The sequence below is a fragment of the Centruroides vittatus genome, unplaced genomic scaffold, assembly GCF_030686945.1.
Source record: "Centruroides vittatus isolate TY-2023 unplaced genomic scaffold, ASM3068694v2 contig_620, whole genome shotgun sequence".
Classification (NCBI taxonomy): domain Eukaryota; kingdom Metazoa; phylum Arthropoda; class Arachnida; order Scorpiones; family Buthidae; genus Centruroides; species Centruroides vittatus.
The window spans coordinates 4,184,439-4,203,290 of record NW_027122381.1 but is presented as its reverse complement, the minus strand read 5'-3'; the positions used below and the strand labels follow the sequence as shown (position 1 = coordinate 4,203,290).

The 18,852-nt window shown below is 38.2% G+C and overlaps 1 protein-coding gene across 1 annotated transcript; it reads right to left on the bottom strand.

The window, feature by feature from the left end:
• Positions 1 to 10,353: 10,353 nt before the first annotated feature.
• LOC136979393 (tigger transposable element-derived protein 1-like) lies at positions 10,354 to 12,020 on the bottom strand. The gene is made up of 3 exons (XM_067275335.1): positions 10,976 to 12,020; positions 10,590 to 10,742; positions 10,354 to 10,538 (listed from the first exon to the last, which is right to left on the bottom strand). The coding sequence occupies exons 1-3, from the start codon at positions 12,018 to 12,020 to the stop codon at positions 10,354 to 10,356; spliced, it is 1,383 nt and encodes a 460-aa protein (XP_067131436.1).
• Positions 12,021 to 18,852: the final 6,832 nt, after the last annotated feature.

The window sequence follows — 18,852 nt, the reverse complement described above, 5'->3', positions numbered from 1 at the left end:
GACAGGGTGTAGAAATTTGTTGTCGAAACAAAATAGTTTATAATGTCACCAAATTCTACTTTCGGCCACAACTCTCGATCTACGACGAAGTCTGATAAACTGGCTTCGTATGGATCGTCTTGAAATAACGAAATTTTCTCTTCGTACAGAGCCGCATCTCGTCCCGTTAGACCGCTAGTATAGCCCGCGAGAAAAGAATCTTTTTTAACTTAATCCACGATAATAGAACTGCAGTATTTTTGTACGTTTAAACTTAAAAAAAAGACGTCGAATAACAGACCACGTGCAAGCTAAGCCAGCGAAAACTACCACAAAAATGGCGAATGGGCGGAGCAAACGTGTTTTATCACGTGACACGCGACCTTGAAACCTCTCTATTGCGAACGACGGACAAAGAAAGAAAAAGATGGCGACGTCCGTAGGTTCGACAGTATCGTGACGGCAGGATCTATAATTTTAAAATATGCGTTTTTAGAGAGAAAATTTTAAAACAGGCTTCCAATAGCAGTCAAAGTAGTTACGAAACATACTCGAGACGACACTTACCACTTACACCACCGTGTGGGTATATATACTGTATATTGATGTGCGCTTTCACAACTTGTAATTTTTCATTCATGAAACCACATAGTGGACACTAAAACGGAATTCTCTGAGCCACGAAGCACGCCACGTTACCTCCCAGTGGCGTAGCTACGGTTCTCCGGGTCCGGTGCGGAACCAGATTTGTGGGCCCCCGAAAAAATTTTCGGCAGGGGTGTGCTTTTCCGTAATGGTAATCTGGAACGTCCAAATGAAAAAAAGTAATTTTTTCTATAAATTTTGGCTTTTGAATTTATTTATTTCGTTAAAAACATTGCGTTTAGACGTTCAATTTCTTTCGTTTGATGAATGATGCGTTAGGTACTTTTTTTTTTTTTTTTTTTTTTTTTTTTTTTTTTTTTTTAAACTCTTTCCGCCCTGTGGGCACTAAGAGGGCCTCTTTTAGTAGGCCCATTATGGGTTCGGCCAGGCCCACAATGGGGCGACCGGGTGGTGAGGGACGGGGCCCGACATATCCGAACGGTCCACCCCCGAAAAATTCCTGGGGATTATTCGACCCGCTCGGATTCGATCCCGGGTCCCCCAGAGCGGTAGGCTGCCACCTTTACCGCTCGGCCATCCGGCCGTCTTTTTCTTTTGTTTACGTAAACGGACTAAAATATTTTTGTATAGTGGTTTATATAGTGTATAACTAGATTACAGTTGAGTTGCTGGTTTTCCTGTGTAATAGGGGTCTCAGCTCGAGCATCCAAATGCCAAATTTTGCTTTGTTCCGATTACCGTAAAAAATTTTTCGGGTTTTTTTTATTGCGATTTTGGGGCCCCCGTGGGCCTATCGCTTTTCAGGGGCCCGGTGCGGACCGCACCTACCGCACTCCCTAGCTACGCCACTGTTACCTCCTACCGTAAACTACTATTACAAACGCCCGTTGTTGCGCCCGACAGCGCGCTTCCCGCCAGAATGTAGAAACGAGTTCGGAGTTATCCTTTATTGCTAACACATGGCTACTTCTTGGGGGCAACCCGCGCGGGCAGTTTGACGAACTTTGCTCGAGTTACGCTTCCGTAACACCGTAACATTCTATAACGAAATTCACGAGTTAAGATTTGACAACGACGATTTATTTTCCGAGATTAACGTTAAAAAGAGAACAGAATCAAATTATTTTACATGCATATAACTATAAATTTATTAACATGACGACCATCACAATGCCGGCTGGGGACACATCCAGTGCCCACGTCCTCCCAAGGCACTCAACCGGCCATCGCAACCCCGGCAAGGCGTATAAATATAAATAAATAACAACTAACCCGTTACAAAGCTAAACATCCACAAGAGCCGAATTATCGGGCTAGAGTTGGCTATAATAAATAAATAATTAATAAGACAATTTGGCACTAGAGCTTGGCGTTACGCGCCATCTCTTACTAAACTTAATAATTATAATTAAATTAAATAAATAATTTTAATAATTTGGAACTGGAGGAAAAGAAATCGGCCCGAAGCGGGACTCGAACCCGCAACTTCTGCTATCCGTGCAGACACGTTACCAGTTACGCTACCCGGACCTTCAGTCCGATCGCCTCCTCCAGTATATATAAGCTAACATGACGACCATCGACGGTCATAAATTCATTATCTAAATTTATGAACATGTATGTTTTATATAGCCTAACTAATCCTTTTAATTTAAAAAGTAAAGTTATATACCAGACACGGGCAAATGCGGCTCTTTTTGAGTTAGGTGTGGCTCTTGTCGAAAGTGTTAATTTCTGTTTTTTATTATTATTTTTACAATTTTATTGTTATAATTTTGTGAAAATATGTTTATTAAAACATCCAATATTTGTTTTATATTATATTTATATTATATAATAAAATCGCGCGCCTTACCATACTATCTGCCACGACAGTACAGAACTGCGGCTCCCACGCATTTTGCAAAACCTACATTTCGGCTCCTACTGAACTCTCGCTTGCCCACCCTTGTTATATAACAATAATTTATATGTAAGATGTGGGATCAATAGGCTACTACATAGACTTTCCTGTTTGGAAATGTTTCACATAAAAAACAGTAGATGCAACACGCCTCAGAGCAATGTTCACACTCCCAGATTTTTTTCATTCGGACCAGTGGAGTGCCGCGACATTTGACGATAGGGAAGCCGTGTTCCTGTAAGAAGCCGACTTACAGGGGCAATCAATCAATTCCGCGTCAGGGCCGTTCGTATTCGTTCGTTCGATAAGCCAGTAAAAACCGTACACTTCTTTAAATGTATTTTTAATAGATTATCTTTCTTACTTATTAAGTACGATACTTAATAAATAAGAAAGTTCAATATAATTACCTCCGTTATTAGATTCAATAAATTTCCTACGGCCCCTAAATGCCAATTCTCGCTTCGAGAAAAAACATATAACGTCTATTAATTTACATATATCTATTAATCGTAATTATCTCGTTATAATTTTCAATATTTATTTTATATTGTCTACCAATGTTAAATTCTATTCCGCTTCGATTTTCAAATTGCTTCAATTTTACGAAAGAATCGTCATTCGTCATAAATTTTATCGTCGAAATGTCGAAATTTTTTTGTGGACGTATTCATATTTAATTCAGGCATTGTCTTTCTCTTTTAATAACGTTTTCTTTTTCGTTATACGGTCTCGAGCCAAAACTTTTTACAATAAATTTTTGAATCACTAGCCACGATATAAGGGCTAAAATTAAAATTATAAAAAAAGCTTACTCGATAAAACAAAATGTGTGACGAATATACGTGCCTAGTACAAAAAATTCTTCGATTGTACGAATATACTTTTAAAGAAACTTATCATTAAATATAACTTTGTGAAGAAACGTACATAAAAATAACAAAATATTCTTTACTTTTTAAATCTTAAAACAATCCACTTAGTGAAATACTGTAGCTCCCTACCAGTGGCTAACGAATGGAATCGGAGACGGTTCGGGTAGGTGAGTGCGTGCCAAATCCCGAGGGTGCCGATACCGGTCGATGTCGAATGCCTCTTTTGTCGCGTCACTAGTATACCTCAAAAGACGCGATAGGGTTGTAAATTTTAAACATTTCTCATCGTAGCTGTAAAAATCTAAATATGTTAAACTTAATAGTCATTTGTTTTCTAACTAATTCGTTTTAGGACCGAGTGTCCGCGGAAATTTCCAAAATTTACAACTTTTCGGTCACTCTCGTTGAACTGGAAAAATTTCTGTCTTTATTACGTCTAATATTACGAAGAAATCAGTCCCCACTGTACCCGGCAAGGGATCGGTTCGGTTAAGCTTTTGTTTAAGTAAAATTTTGGCTCTTTCGTCGGGGTTTTATTTATGTTTCTAATTCCCTAATCGCTTAATTATTTAACTACTTCTTAAGTAGAAATAAGTCGAAACCGGTTACTTTGTACTCGAATATCTGTAGTCTCGGGAAAGAAGTGAAAAGAAATTTTTATGACAACCGATATGTAAATCGTAAATTTAAGGAAAATAAATTCTAGAGCTTTTTTTTTGTACCATCGTACGTCTCATTCATCAAATTTGGTTGTAAACGATGCTGCCAAAGTAACAGTTAATTTTTTAACACTGTACTAGAATTGTACACGTTTTTTCTGCATCCCCTTACAGATGGGACGTACTAAATCGTAATATCACCGGTTTAACATCGAAATCCGTAAGTAATATAAGATGGGAGAGCGAAATAAACGCGGAATAAATATATCAAATATTTTAATGGATTTTTTTTAAACTCCTGTCAACTATACAGAACTATCGAAAAAACGTGCCAGTAAACTCCTATCGGTTGGGTTAAGTTATAAATCTAGTTTTTTTTTTTTTTTAACTCTTTCCGCCTTGTGGGCACTAAGAGGGCCTCTTTTTAGTAGGCCCATTATGGATTCGGCCAGGCCCACAATGGGGCGACCGGGTGGTGAGGGACGGGGCTCGACATATCCGAACGGACCACCCCCGAAAAATTCCTGGGGATTATTCGACCCGTTCGGATTCGATCCCGGGTCCCCCAGAGCGGTAGGCTGTTACCTTGACCGCTCGACCATCCGGTCGTGCGGGCGGGTGGCTAACAGCCCCAACCGGTCCGGGATATAAAATTAGAAGCTTTATGTGTGAAGCATCCACCGGCTAAACCGGGTGACGTTGGTGCTCTGTAAAGCGCATGCGCCAATGCCTATAATCTGGCTGCTTGGAAGTTGACGGGCGGGCGGCTAACAGCCCACAACCGCTTCGGGATATAAAGTCGGATTCTTTACGCGTGTGTCGCTTCTATCGGCTAAACCGGGTGAGGTTGGTGCTCCGTAAACCGCACGTGCCAATGCCTATATAATCTGGCTGATTGGAAACTGACCCGGTTTCGACATTCCTTTCGCCACCGAATTATTCGAATATACAATAGCAATCTTATCGTGTTTTTCACACGTAGTATAGAAATTTTTAAAAGATACATAATGCAGTTATAATAAAATATTAATTTTAATTAATGCTGTACGTTAAAATATGAAAATTTATTTTTTATAAAATACGAGGGAAGGTCATTGGAAGGTGGAATCGGCGCTTCCGTCGCTTCCAATGACGGCACGCCACTGATTCGGACAGTGGCGTGACGACGGGGGTGCAAGGGAGTGTATCACAGGGTGTATCGTGCTCCGGGCGCCACTGGCAGAGGGGCGCCCAAATGGTGTCCGAGACAAACTATATCACGCGATTGCAGAGACAACGTTTAGAGGCCGACGACAATTTACAATTCGGGTAGACCGCGGTTCAGATAAATGTCATTGCAGAGAGGCGTTTCTCGCTTGCCACAATGTCGACAGCGATTAGAAACAAGTTACTTGACCTACTTTGTAGATTCACTCGACAGCAGGTTTAGAGGGCTACCACTGGAATTTTTTAATTCGAGTGATAGGTTTATTGGCGGAAAAGTTTAGATAAATAAGAATATCGTTGCTTCGATAAATGTCGTAAACGGTACGAATCGACAAAATTATTCATTAATTAATTGCTTGGAGCAAAAATAACAAAATTAAATACTTTAAATTTGTTTAAATGTTCCAATTTCGATATTCGAATGAGCGAAGACTTAAAATTACAGTTAATATAAATTAGATGCATTTATTTAAAATTGGAGTATCGTGTCGATTATAAAACGCTAATGCACTTCGGAGTCATTGTAGTTAACCCCCTAGTCAGAACATACTGTTAAACAAACGAGACAATTTTAATAATTACCGAAATATTTTTATAGAAATAAAAAAATGTAATAGTAATAATAAAAAATTTAAAATTATTTATTTCTACAGTTACGAAGGGAGACGCTAATACCATGTCGAAATAATTCCTTAAAAATCTATTCCGAAGACAAATTTTCTAAATATGGATTTGTTCGTATTTTTAACCGTATTGGCGACGAAATTAAATATCGAAACGGAAAAGGGTCGTCATTAACTGCCGAACAATGGTTGTCGACGGCCTTAAGATTTTATTTCCGGAAGCTTTCGGAATATAGTCGGCCCTCTTTTCCGACGTCTCAAACGAATAACCCGATTGGCCGAACGACTCCTAAAACGGGAGTAATGGCCAAGAAAGTAAGAGCCAATGTTTTGCCGAAGATCGTGTAGAGGGCGTTCGGAAATAGACGCTCGTCGTCTTTGCAACGCATCTTAAACCGCGGTTCGGCCAACCAACGTCTATAGGCCGTTCTGTCGTTAAACGTCGTTTAACGTAAACTCCGTGCGTGTCGAATAAAGTGTCGTGCCCCGGGCGCCAGTTATATTCGCTACGCCACTGCATTCGGACCAATACTTTCGTGAAATAAAATAAAAGTAACGATAAGACGGATCAGTTCGAGTAGGTCCAGTTAGACCGCCGGCGACTTTGTTTTAATTTCTTTTACGAATGGCACAAATTTTATCTGTTATCAGACTTTTCGATTAAACACGAAAATACGTGTAGCTTTTAACACCAAACAGAGTACAAAAATGGTTTCGTATTGAAAGAAATCGGAAGTAACGTAGTCGACAGAAAATTGCCAACCGGGATGTATTTAAAGAAAGAATAACACAACCCTTCTAGATATTTGGCTGCATTCTTAATGCTTAAATGTAACGAAAACTTTTGTGCTGGATATCCAAAAAGGTTTGGTTATTCATTTCCTAGAAACGCCAGCTTAAAAACAAATCGTTAAACTCGGAAATTTCTTCCTATTGCTTGGGCTCGAATAAAGCCGGAATGAAAAACAGTAAAATCTTATAATTTACTCGAACGCGGGTGTAGCAGCCTTACATCCTTTCTAGAACATTACTCGTTCGTAAATAAATGTCGCCGATTTCGCCACAGATATTTTGAAAAGTCACTACTTTGTCGCTATTCGATAAACAAGAAAATTCAAAATCGTAGAAAGGCTTTAATTCAAAACAAATTTATTGATACAATACAATAAAAGTTGTGTTAAAAACAACGAACAATAAATAATTGAATTGTTAACAACGTGAACAATAATATAATTATAATACATATACAGTATAACAAAAATAGAAAACAGAGCGCGATCGGTGTCGCTTTCGTCTTCCCACCACTGTTTTCGGCTTCTTTTTATTTTATTTTTAAAAGTTTAATTATTTAAATTAATTTTTTCCTATTCATTTTCGAGTGCGTCGACATTAATTAATAGCGAGGTCGAGGCCGAAGTTTTAAATGCGAAAACGTGTACAGCTTAGTTCACACCGAGCGAATAGCGAAAAGCGATTTTTAACCAGCCGATTATTTGCGAGAGAAAACGTCATCTCGAAAAACAAAATGGCCGCTTCCGACATTCCGTCGTTAACCACGTTTGTTTATTTATCGAGAAAGAACGATACGTCGAAAAGAAAACCGTGCTTGGTGAGAGGAATATTAAAAATCCGTAATTACAACATTTACTCTATTGCGTAGGAAGTTTCTGTAACCATCTCGAAAACAACAAGAACCACGTGACAATAGCGGGAATACGATTGGTGGCGAAATTTTTTCGCTAGCGAAAAAGCTCGACGGTTCCGAACTTCGAAGCGATTGGCGAAATGGTAAAATTCGCCGGAAACGACGTCGCGTCTGACGCGTTATTCGCTCCGTTTTTCGCTTTCGCCGGCGAATCGCGTTCGGCGTGAACTAAGCTTACGCTGGACGTTCGGCGCCGCTTTCCCGTATGTCTAGAAGTTTAACAATGGCGTTTGGATAATTGGTGGAATCGCGTTGGACATTCCAAACGCCATTGTCAAACTTCTAGACATACGGGAAAGCGGCGCCGAACGTCCGACGCATACGTTCTGGCGTTTAAAACTTCGGCCTAAATCTCGCTAATGTCAATTTTCGTAATTTCGGTAATTGGTTTTAAATTGTACAGTACGTTTCATCGACATTAAAAATACTCTTTTTTATTAAAAAAAATCTAAATTTTTATAAAATATGGTTTGCAATTGAAAATCTTTTAAACGCTTCACTCGTTGCTTTTTGGTAAAACTTCAGACATTTCAAAATAAATAATTCATTGTCTTTATATTAATTATAGTCATTATATAATAATTATTACTTAAAATCATTAATCAGTGTCATGTGGGTACTCACACATTCATTTTTTCGATAGCAATAGATTATGTGGATTATATAGGCCTACATTAAGAGTTTCGATATTGTCATCGTAAGCCTATCGGCTTACGATCACAATATCGATAAAATTAGAGGCTAACACTTTAAAATAAAACAAACAATTTCTACGTAAAGATGAGATATTAAAGACTTTTTAGATTGGAAGAAAGCATCGAACTCCGAATTGAAAAAAATAATAAATAAGCTTTAACGTGTAAATTCTGCATTTGATTAAAAATAAACTGACATTGTTTGTTTTTTCTTCAAATTCTACGAGTCGAAAAACTTGAGCAACACATCCCTACATAATGACGAACGATCTATGTTTTCTTCGGCGACGACAAGACTGAATGAAGAGAGTCGTCGTTTGTTCTCCGATCTTCCTCTGGCGTTGTGTCGCTCGCCATTGTTGTTGTCCCTCAGTTAGTCATTAGTATATAAATCTTGTCTCTAGTTTCTTGAGACAACTTAAAGAAATTTGAGTTCGACCGTAATCGAATTGGATGCCTGTAAGGTAAAATTATGACGGTGTATAATTACACTTTCAAAGAATTTTTTACATTTTTCAATTGCAAATATCTATAAATATTAATTTTCTGTATAATTTGTTTTGTAAAAAATCGATTAAATGTGTCTTTATTCGTATAATAGATTAAAATGTGTTCTTTTGAAACTTCGTGGTCCGATAAAATAACTGCGATTAATCTCCAATTTTGTAAACCAATTATTATTTTAGACTTTGACGTTTGCGAGGATAGCAGTAAATACTTTTGCTTCTTTCCGAAAATATCAGCCAATCTGTCTTTTCCATAATTTTATTTGATTTCTTTCTATAAAAATGATTATAAGAAAGTCCTTTGCAATACACTTTATCTTTGTCTTTATACACTGATTTGAAATTCTGTATATTCCTAATACTTTTTGGTTGTTTTAAGAATATGGTCGATAATAGCATCTGTTAATTTTGTTGGCCATAAAGCTATATCATTTATTACTTCGATGTCTATGTCGAAGCGTCTTTCTGGACTATCTATATCTTCGTTTTCGCCATCCCTTTTTTTCGGTAGCATTTTAAAGACACGGGGGGTTCCTTCGGCGCCCTAATCGGCCACTTACCGCCGAGGTATATACCACAAATGCTACCGCTAAAATGCAAAAAATCTTCTCGTAGAATTTCTGCACGTCTTTATAACCTCGGGAGTCACCGCGTTTTCAATTTAGCGAGTTTAAAAAAATTTCCGGGCAATTTATTTTTGTTACAAATTGTTGCCTCTACAGATTCATAGCTGTAGCACGCTAGAAAATCTAGAATTGCAGTTTTGTATATCGTAGTAATATTAGTCGTCCCCAGAGAGCGCTATAAAGTAGAGAAAAATCTGTTAATTTTAATTTTTCAAAAAATAAATAAAATTTTCAAAAGTCGCTATTTTTGACTGATTTGTCTCCGGTCTCCGCCACGTTCTTCTAAAAGTCACTATTGTGGCAACACTAAGCCGAACCAAAAGTGGCGGGCTCGATAGGGACGCCACCCCGTGACCGTTTATTCGTTAGAAAAACAAAAATACAAAGGCCACACACACACAAATCATTGCCACACATACGGCTAACGACAGGAGAGAAACTTAACAAAATTATTAGTTAAAAATGAAAATAAATTAAGTTTATGGATAGACGTCTCGCTTAAAAATGAATTATTCTATAAAGAAAATTAATATTGTAAGGCTATCAGACATTCGGAATTACGAATAAAATAAAACATACGGAGACTTAAAATTTGATATTCTCCCATTGAGAGAAGTGGTATTATTTGTAATTCAACGTTCTGTAATATGCATAGGTATATAGCCTAAAAACTTTGTTCGAATTACAGGTAGGCCTCCTACAACGCGGTAGATGCGTTCCTCGAAAATACCGCGTTGTGGAAAATCGCGTTATAGGAGACACTAACTTAATACAAAACTGGGATTCGGTTCTAAAAAGAGAAAAACTGCCTTTTATGGTGTAACATTTTCATCATTTTTTAAATTTATGTACTGTAGTACATAAAAGCATTTCATAAAACGCTTAAATAAAATTCAACATCATAATCTTTTTAGTTTTTATATGATTTCGAGTCAAAATCAAAAAGTAACATAATATTATACTCACAAATTCAGTCCTCATCGTCACTTATTATAGTTGTACGAGAATGTTTGACTGGCCTTATTTCAAGTTCCACTGCACTTCTGGTAGGTTTAGGTTTTAAAAAATCTGTCATTAGAGATTGTTGGCTCTCGCTTTGCAAATCTTTATAAATTTCTTGATAGGCAGATAAGCCATTTTGAAGATTTCCGTTCTCTAAAAATTAAGATTCTATCTGTTTCGCCACGTCCAAAGATTTTTCTATACCTTTCAGAGTGAAGTTTTTGGTTTCTTCGTTGAAAAAATCTTCGATCGGTAATGTTTCGGATATAACTGTCACCAAATGTGCTTCGTTTATTTCATTTTCCGTAACTAATTCTAGAATATCATCAACAGTTATTTCAGTGAATCCATCGCCTCCTATTGCGTGTGCAAGGCTTACGTATATTCGTGCCAAAATGGCTCAACATTTTTCCGACTGGCCATTTTCGGTAATAAAGCTTTCCAGGAAGCATTTAGAGTCGATTGGCGCATTTCTTTTAGGGACGAGCCGATAAATTCTACACAATTTAAAATTGAAAATTGTTTCCAAACTTCACTGACTGTAATATCTGTAGAATCTATTTTCTCCAAAATTAATTCAAATGATTTACGGATATAGTATAATTTAAAAGTCGCTACGATTCCTTGATCCAAGGGTTGCAATAGCGAAGTGGTGTTGCGTGGTGAAAATGCAATCTCGACACTGGGATGATTTAAATCAATTGGATGCGAGGGCGCATTATCTAAGATTAGTAGGACTTTGAACGCTAAGTTCTTCTTTTTTAAATAATTTTCTACATCTGGAACAAAACAATTATGGAACCAATCCTCAACTAAATGGCCAGTCATCCGTGCCTTTTTGTTGGCTCTCCAATACGCGGGAAGGTCGTTTTTGTTGCACTGTTTCATCGAGCGTGGATTTAGTGCTCGATGAATGAGCATTGGCTTGGTAATAAAATCACCAGACGCGTTACAACATAGAAGTAGAGTTATGCGATCTTTGGAAACTTTAAAGCCAGGAGCGGTTTTTTCATTTTTTGAGATATAGGTCCTGTTAGGCATTTTTTTCCATGATAATCCTGTTTCATCAGCATTAAACACTTGGTCAGCCAAATAACCCTTTGTTTGAATAATATCTGCTAGTTCTGCTGGATATTTTTTTGCTGCATCCTCATCCGCAGAGGCCTTTTCCCCTTGTATGTGTATGTTGTGCAACGAATGGCGTTTTTTGAATTTTTCAAACCAGCCATTGCTAGCCACGAATTTAACACTGGTTTCATCAGCTGACGACTGTCCCATTTGTTTTAAATAATCAAATATTTTTAAGGCTTTGTGTTTAAGTGCACCTTTATTTAAAGGCAACCGTTTCTTGTTCACATCTTCTACCCATAATATTAGTGCTTGTTCCATTTTTTCCATTATAGGTGCGCTCGGACGAGCAACATTTTTTGCAAGAATAGATGATCCGGATGCGACCGAATTTCTAATTTTTTCTTCAGATTGCTTAATCGACCGAATAGTTGACTCATTTAAATTAAAATGCCTACCAATATCAGCTATCCGCTCTTGATTTTTAATTTGATCCAAAATTTCTATCTTAGTTTGAAGAGATATAAAATTCCTTTTTAACGACGGTCTTTTCTTTTCATTCTGCATTGTTATGGCTAAAATTTTTTTCAATCGGTTTTGTGGACAGTAAAAATCGCAAAAAGTAACTTCCCTTCACTATGTTGTTAAAAATATACACCCAATACAAGTTTATACTGTATTTTGGACCATTTTTGCGGTACCCACCTATTGAAAGAGTATAAATGATCGAAAATTTAGTGATATATTTGAGTGTTTACGGTAAATGATGCGCATCTGTCTAAAAACCGATCTTCCCTAAACTTCCATGGGAATAACACGCCAACGTCGACAAACAGCTGTTCTCAAGGACATTTAGCTCTCCGTACACCGAACTGCAGAGCATGTCACGTGATCCGTTGTTTTTCTGTTCTGTGAAACATAATTTGTTTCTAAATACCCTAAACCGCGTTGTAAGAAAATTTCTGCATTTTTCCAACCGCGTTGGAAAGGTACCGCGTTGTAGGAGGCCTACCTGTAATTATAAATTTGGCCTCCAGTGGCCGAGCGGTTCCTAAACATTGGGTACTTCGGTCGTGGGTTTGCGCCTGGACGAGACGGGCCGGCCACGTGGAGTTTTTCGGGTTTTCTCCACTTCCGTAACGCCCGAATAGAGGCCAGTTATCCTTAAAGACCTCCCGAAAGGCATCCCGCAAGGCAGGTCATCCAAGTGTTGCGTTGCCGTAACTTAATTAAACAATTATAAATTCATTACTCGCATGACATACACAACGTAATAGTCTGGATACGATTATTTTGGAAAGGATAGTTACAGAAAAGACGGGGTTCGAGACTTTCACTCGCCGCCAATTACAAGTGAAGGAAACGTAATGTTTGCTAGGGGTGCTACTCGATATTTTTCCTTAATTAGCGCAACTTTAAAATTCGGTACATACTTGAAATCAGAACACAATCTCTAAAATCAGTACGAACGATCACTTTAGCTACTTTTAGTACTACTTTAAGCCTTGAGTAATGCCTAACGTAAAAGCATATAAATTTTGGTCGTTTTATGGGTATATTCATTTTCTAAACAAATTACAACACACAACATAATTGAAGTATAAATCCTTATATGCAGTCTTTTCAACATTAAATAGTAACATATTTAACTCTTCCGTCCCATTAGAACATAAAGGCATCCCTATGATTCCTATCCAGATTATCCCGGATAGAACAATATACTGAAATTGGGAACGTCAACATTGAAAAACTAGTATAATACTATTCTACAATGCTGCTTTAGAGGTTCGAAGTGATTTAGCTCGTATATTCACGATTTCGTTGCATTAATTTCCATTGAAGTAATATTTGAAATCGAAGATAATAGAAAACAAATTACTGCAAAAAAATCTAGTTAAATATTACTCGATTTGGTGTTTTCTTTTTTATAAGTACAAATTAAATTTCAAGTATGAAAATTACAGAAGTTAACAATTCCAATATACATTTACCATCATTATTAGCTTCCCAGAAAAAGCCTTCATATAAATATGTAATATCACGAATCTCCGAAGTGTGACAATATTTCTTCTTTTGTATATTTACCCGAATACAAATTACATTTAAATAATTTAATATCTGTATCATTGGCAGTGTTGCCACCTTTTCAAAAATTGCTGACCTGGACATTTTAAAATTAAGGTGTTATACTTAGAAATAAAAAAAATTAGGTTTTTTATTGTGAGCAGAAAATAAATATTTTTTAAATAGATGGTAAACGTGTACCGTACATGATATATTATTAAAGTAATACAATAATCACACGTGGCATATCCAAAAATATTTAATAACAGTCCAATGTCGATATTAATTGCAAAAATACGTAAGTAAGAATAATAATATTCATGTTGGTATGTGTTGTTATTTGTTAAGTTACAAAAGATACAATGTATCTAATACAATAGTAGTTCCTCCAATGCTAAGTATCGTACCGAGCAGCAATTATCTTCCATCGATTTCAATCACGAGCGAGGACTTCAGCTTCCTCCCGCGTCATATTGAGCACGTTTAGATCCTGGAGAAAAGTTCTACGCCAAGTATTCCTGGGGCGACCTCGTGATCGTTTGGCACCAGGAGGAACCCATTTCATATCTGGTACAATATATAATATAATTACGAGGCCTGGTGGCAACACTAATCATTGATGTTATAGTCCTTTATGTGCTTGACTTTAATATGTCCGTTTAAGTTTTGTTTACGTCTATATTTGAAATTATACCGTCCGTCAGTGGCGTAGCGTAGTGGGGGCGGCAGGGGCGGCAAAAGTTAACAATATCTTGTAAAAATTTGAACCTGTACAATACACAATAATGATGATTGTTCTTGCTGAAAAGTTCTTTAGAATTGTGAGGCCCGGAAATAGCCCCCCAAAAGGAGATATGTACAAGTTTGTTAAGTCAAACCCTAAGATTACAACTTTTATAAGTGTCGAGTCGGCGACACCGGACTTTGATGCCGACGCTCATAAAGAGTAACGGGAAAAATAAAATTTTAGGTAAAGAAAATTTAGAAAGAAAAATATTAAAAATTTAAGACGCAGTTTAGAACGCAAAACGAAACTAGAAAGAAAAAAAAAATCAAAATGAGCGCTGGTGTCATAGTCAACGATTAAACGCGATCATAGTCTAAAAGACGGTGTCGAGTAAACCTTCTCTTGCCGACCTTTCCGGCGACCTAACGAAGCTCCATTTACACCTGGAGACAGGTGGGATACCAATTGGGAAGCGAGGAGGAGAAGAGTTAGCCAATTAGCGATGATTCGATCCCGAGAAAATTATAAAGCCTCCGATGTCAAGGACAGAAGAGCTTCCTCTAGACTACTTGTTGTGTTCATTTACCTACAATAGTGGTGTTTCCGTTCATCTTGTGCGCAGTCTCTTCAGTTTTTCGAACTTTTAACTTGACGTTGCTACGAGGCCCCTCCAGTGTAGGACCAGACCGAAACCGAAAACTACCTAAAGCTCTGAACTCAAGGACCATTGCTAAATTTATGTAAGCATTTTCGGCTAAAATAAACAGTTTCTTTGTGAAACGCTTGTTTTTCTGCCTCCTCAAAACCGCCACCCACATGCGTATAGCCCTTAGCCATCCCGATGGTTGGGAATAAAAACTCCCCCCATTTCGGCAAACTTACAGAATTACTGTATATTTTAGTCTTTTAAATTGAGATATCTAAATAAGGGGGCGGCGAAATTTTCTTCCGCCCGGGCGGCTGACAGCCACGCTGCGCCACTGCCGTCTGCATTCCATTTCATACGCGGACAATTCACCGTGTATTAGCAAAAGATTTTGTCACCGTCAACCGAAACGAAACCGACACAAAGCCAGTTGCCGCCGTTCACTGTAGCGGCATAATTTAGAACTAATGCTCGCTCGGGGGCTAGACACTAGTCAAGAACGACGAGCTAGGATATACTCTATAGAATGCATTCTTTATTCCTCCGCAAACTCGGCGCAAGCGGCATGCGTTTAAAAAGTCTTGTGGAATACGTTCCTATATTCTGGCCGCAGTGTGCGCCGTTGGACAGCAAAAACGATTGCCGGTAGTAGTAGTTTATGGTGGAAAGCGACACGGCATCTTCCGTGGCTCGGACGGTACCGTTTCGGGATCCATTATATGGATTTACCAGTGAAATTTACAAGTTGCGAAAGCGCGAGTTAGTGCACGCAGTGAGGTGTCCTCTTGAATTTTTTCGAATGGTAGCTGGCATTCAAATTTTTTCTATTTTATGGTTAATTTTACAATTGAAACCCTTCTTTTGTCTCTAAAAATGCACATTTTAAAATCGTAATTCCTTCGTTACGTTACTATCGATAGAAAGATAGCAGAGAACGTACTTTCTTTCACGGTCGTTCCTAAATACCTACAAACGGCAACGCACTGATAATAGCGGACACGCAGTGTGACCGCTATTAACGAACACACGCACCCCTAGAATAAACTACATAGAGTGACTGTAGCAACGCCATGTTGGAAGAAAACTGAATACATGTCCGCCCTTTTCCTTTTAGTTGAGGGAGCGTGGCATTTGTGTTACGTAAACGCAACGAGCTAAAATATTCTAACCCGTCGTGTATAAGTGTGCAAAGGAAGAGTTTTAAGAGAGATTTATTTAAACGTTAAAGTAGCTTTTCCCGCAAGAACTCGATTTTTCCCGAAACTAAACGGTTGAATGTAGGAGTGGCCATGTTCGCATTTCGTCTCGGATTAACGTTTTCTGCTTTTTATTACCGCACCGCATCGTTATCTCATAGCCCTATTCAGACAAAGTGCGGCCTCAAAAATGCCACCCCGGGCCAAATCTCATCCGAAGACACTTCGACACGAGACTTAATTTAGCGAGAGATTCGGACTCGGCCTATGTTTACGTTTTTTTTTTCCGGGAAGGAATTTTGTGAAGCGAACAGATCCTAGAGACGAGAATTAAGACAGGTAAGTCTCGGACGTCCCGAGTTTGTGTCGACTCGGAATCGGGTGCCGGTAAATACGACGAACTAAGGGAGCGATAAAATATTTTCGTGCTGTACACTCCATATTAACACCCCATTAAAATGAAAAAGAAAACAAAATTAAATATTTCGTCGAATAAAAATATAGCGAAACACCTAACAGACGTTAAATATAAGCTAAAGTCGATGTTAACATCCGCGGTCGACCTTCTACCCGGATATTAAAAGCAACCGATCTGCCGACAAATTGCATAAGAATGCGTATAAGGAGCCTTTCTCCGTTGGCGTTCGGCTTTGTACCTTTTCTTTCGTCATGCCGCACGACGCCACACTGTTTTACGTCTTGTTACGTTTTCCTTTATGTCACTTTCGTCACTCGGCAGTTCGAAAGACGGCCCCTCCTGACTGGGATTTACCCACATCCGTTTTTGATGTATGTATTCAAAGAACATCTTTGTGATGACCCGAATGAAGATTAAATACGTCTACGTATCCCTAAGTGAGAAAATGTGTAGTTGTTCCAATACCCACCAACCCGGTTTCTACATGCACACCTTCTCGGTTTAGAGTTCCTGGCCAACTGGGTATTGGGAGACCGCATCTGTCGCCCTACACCCGCATTATAATGGATAGAAATAAGCCCGTATTTTGTACGTAGGAAATATTTGTGGCCCTCATTCCCGTAACTTACTCACAGTTTGGTCCATAGATAAGAAATAAGATTTGGGCACCGCTGCTTTAAGTGGCCGTCTGTGTGCCATCTGGTGGCAGAAAATCGAAAATACTCAATCTTTAGATTGTAAATGTGGGGTAAACAGATTGCGTTATTTGCCAAATTCGATGCGGTGCAAATACATGTGTATTTTAAAGTGTGACGGTCGTGCAACATATGCAAATAGATCGTTTTTTTTTTTGCTCTGTCCACCCCTGTGGGTACTAAGAGGGCCTCTTTTAGCAAGCCCATTGTGGGTTCGGCCAAGCCCACAATGGGGCGGCCGGGTGGTGAAAAACGGGGCCGACCTCTCCGGTCAGAAAATCCCGTCCGGATTCGATCCCGGGTCCCCCAGAGCCTTAGGCTGCCACCTGGACTGCTCTACCATTCGGCCGTTGCGGATAGATCGGTTGGTCTTACATCGAAAACATGAAAATTAGGATGTTTACACGTTCAAATTATTATTGAGAGGCAGATGCTTACAAATACTTATCGAGTAATTAGATAATTATTTTGAGGCAATGAAAACTTATTGAAAATAAGGTATAAACTATCGGTTTCTTTCAAATATTTAATAATGTATCCTTTGCCCGAACATCGACAGCTATGTACAAATATCTCTTTATCGCGAAACGCCTCTCCCGCCAACAATGTTCAAATTTAAATTTTACTTACAATTCGTTAATTGCATGGTTTTAGTTTTTAGTCACCATTATCATTTTGTAACGTCTTACGGAAACTGAACGATAAGCAAAATCAACACTTTTCTTATCATTTGAACCTTAACACAATGTGTTTGCATTTTTCAGTGTACTTAGTTACTTTTAAGTCTGGTCATCAGACATAATTGACTTTTACTTTCCTGGCTGTTGTAACAGAGAGAAAGTGTGGCAATAGGCCTGTGAGGTTCTGGACAGGTCCAAACCCTCACTGATATGCACGTTAAAATGATTTTCTTAGAGAAAAAAGCTAGAAAAAGTTTTTTTTTAAAGAAAACGCTACACGAACTTTTCCCACATTCTCGACATCCTCCCATCACCGGAAGAATATTCTTCCGGTGATGGGAGGATGTCGACAGGAAACTGTTCTTCGCGAACCGGGAATATTCTTTCATTTGGAACTATCTTCGAAAGGAGAGGAAGACACGGAGACCGCCGCAGACTTAGAACCTCCAAGATAGCAGAAATCTTGCAAGATCCTTTCGTGTTAAATAAACGGTTTCTTGTAACCGTAGAGTCTGTCTCAGTGCCAATCGCACATATACGAACTCTTCGGGACCCCTTCACCCTCTTGATATATTTCCACCTCCATCGGCAACTTTACAGGTCAAAAAACGACCCCCAAAAATTTTCAGTTTTGGACTTGAACTTCAAAATATTGAGAAACGAGGGAAATATTAATTAAGATTTTTCGTTTTTCTTTGTGTGGGGCCATTTTTATTCATTCACTTCGAAGCTTACGAACTCTTGAGCCTTTTGTTGAAAATTTTCGAAATCTCTACCCCAAAAATAAGCTTTTTGCCATTTTATAACATTTAAAAGTATAAAGTTTCTAAATACAATATCGTAACAGATGGCGGTATCCAAACGTTGCCAAATAATATAAGCAACTGGTCGATGGATTTTTTAAATAAAAGTTTAAAACATTCGACATGTAATCAAATAAATTTTTTAATTTATAAATTATAAAAAGCAGTTC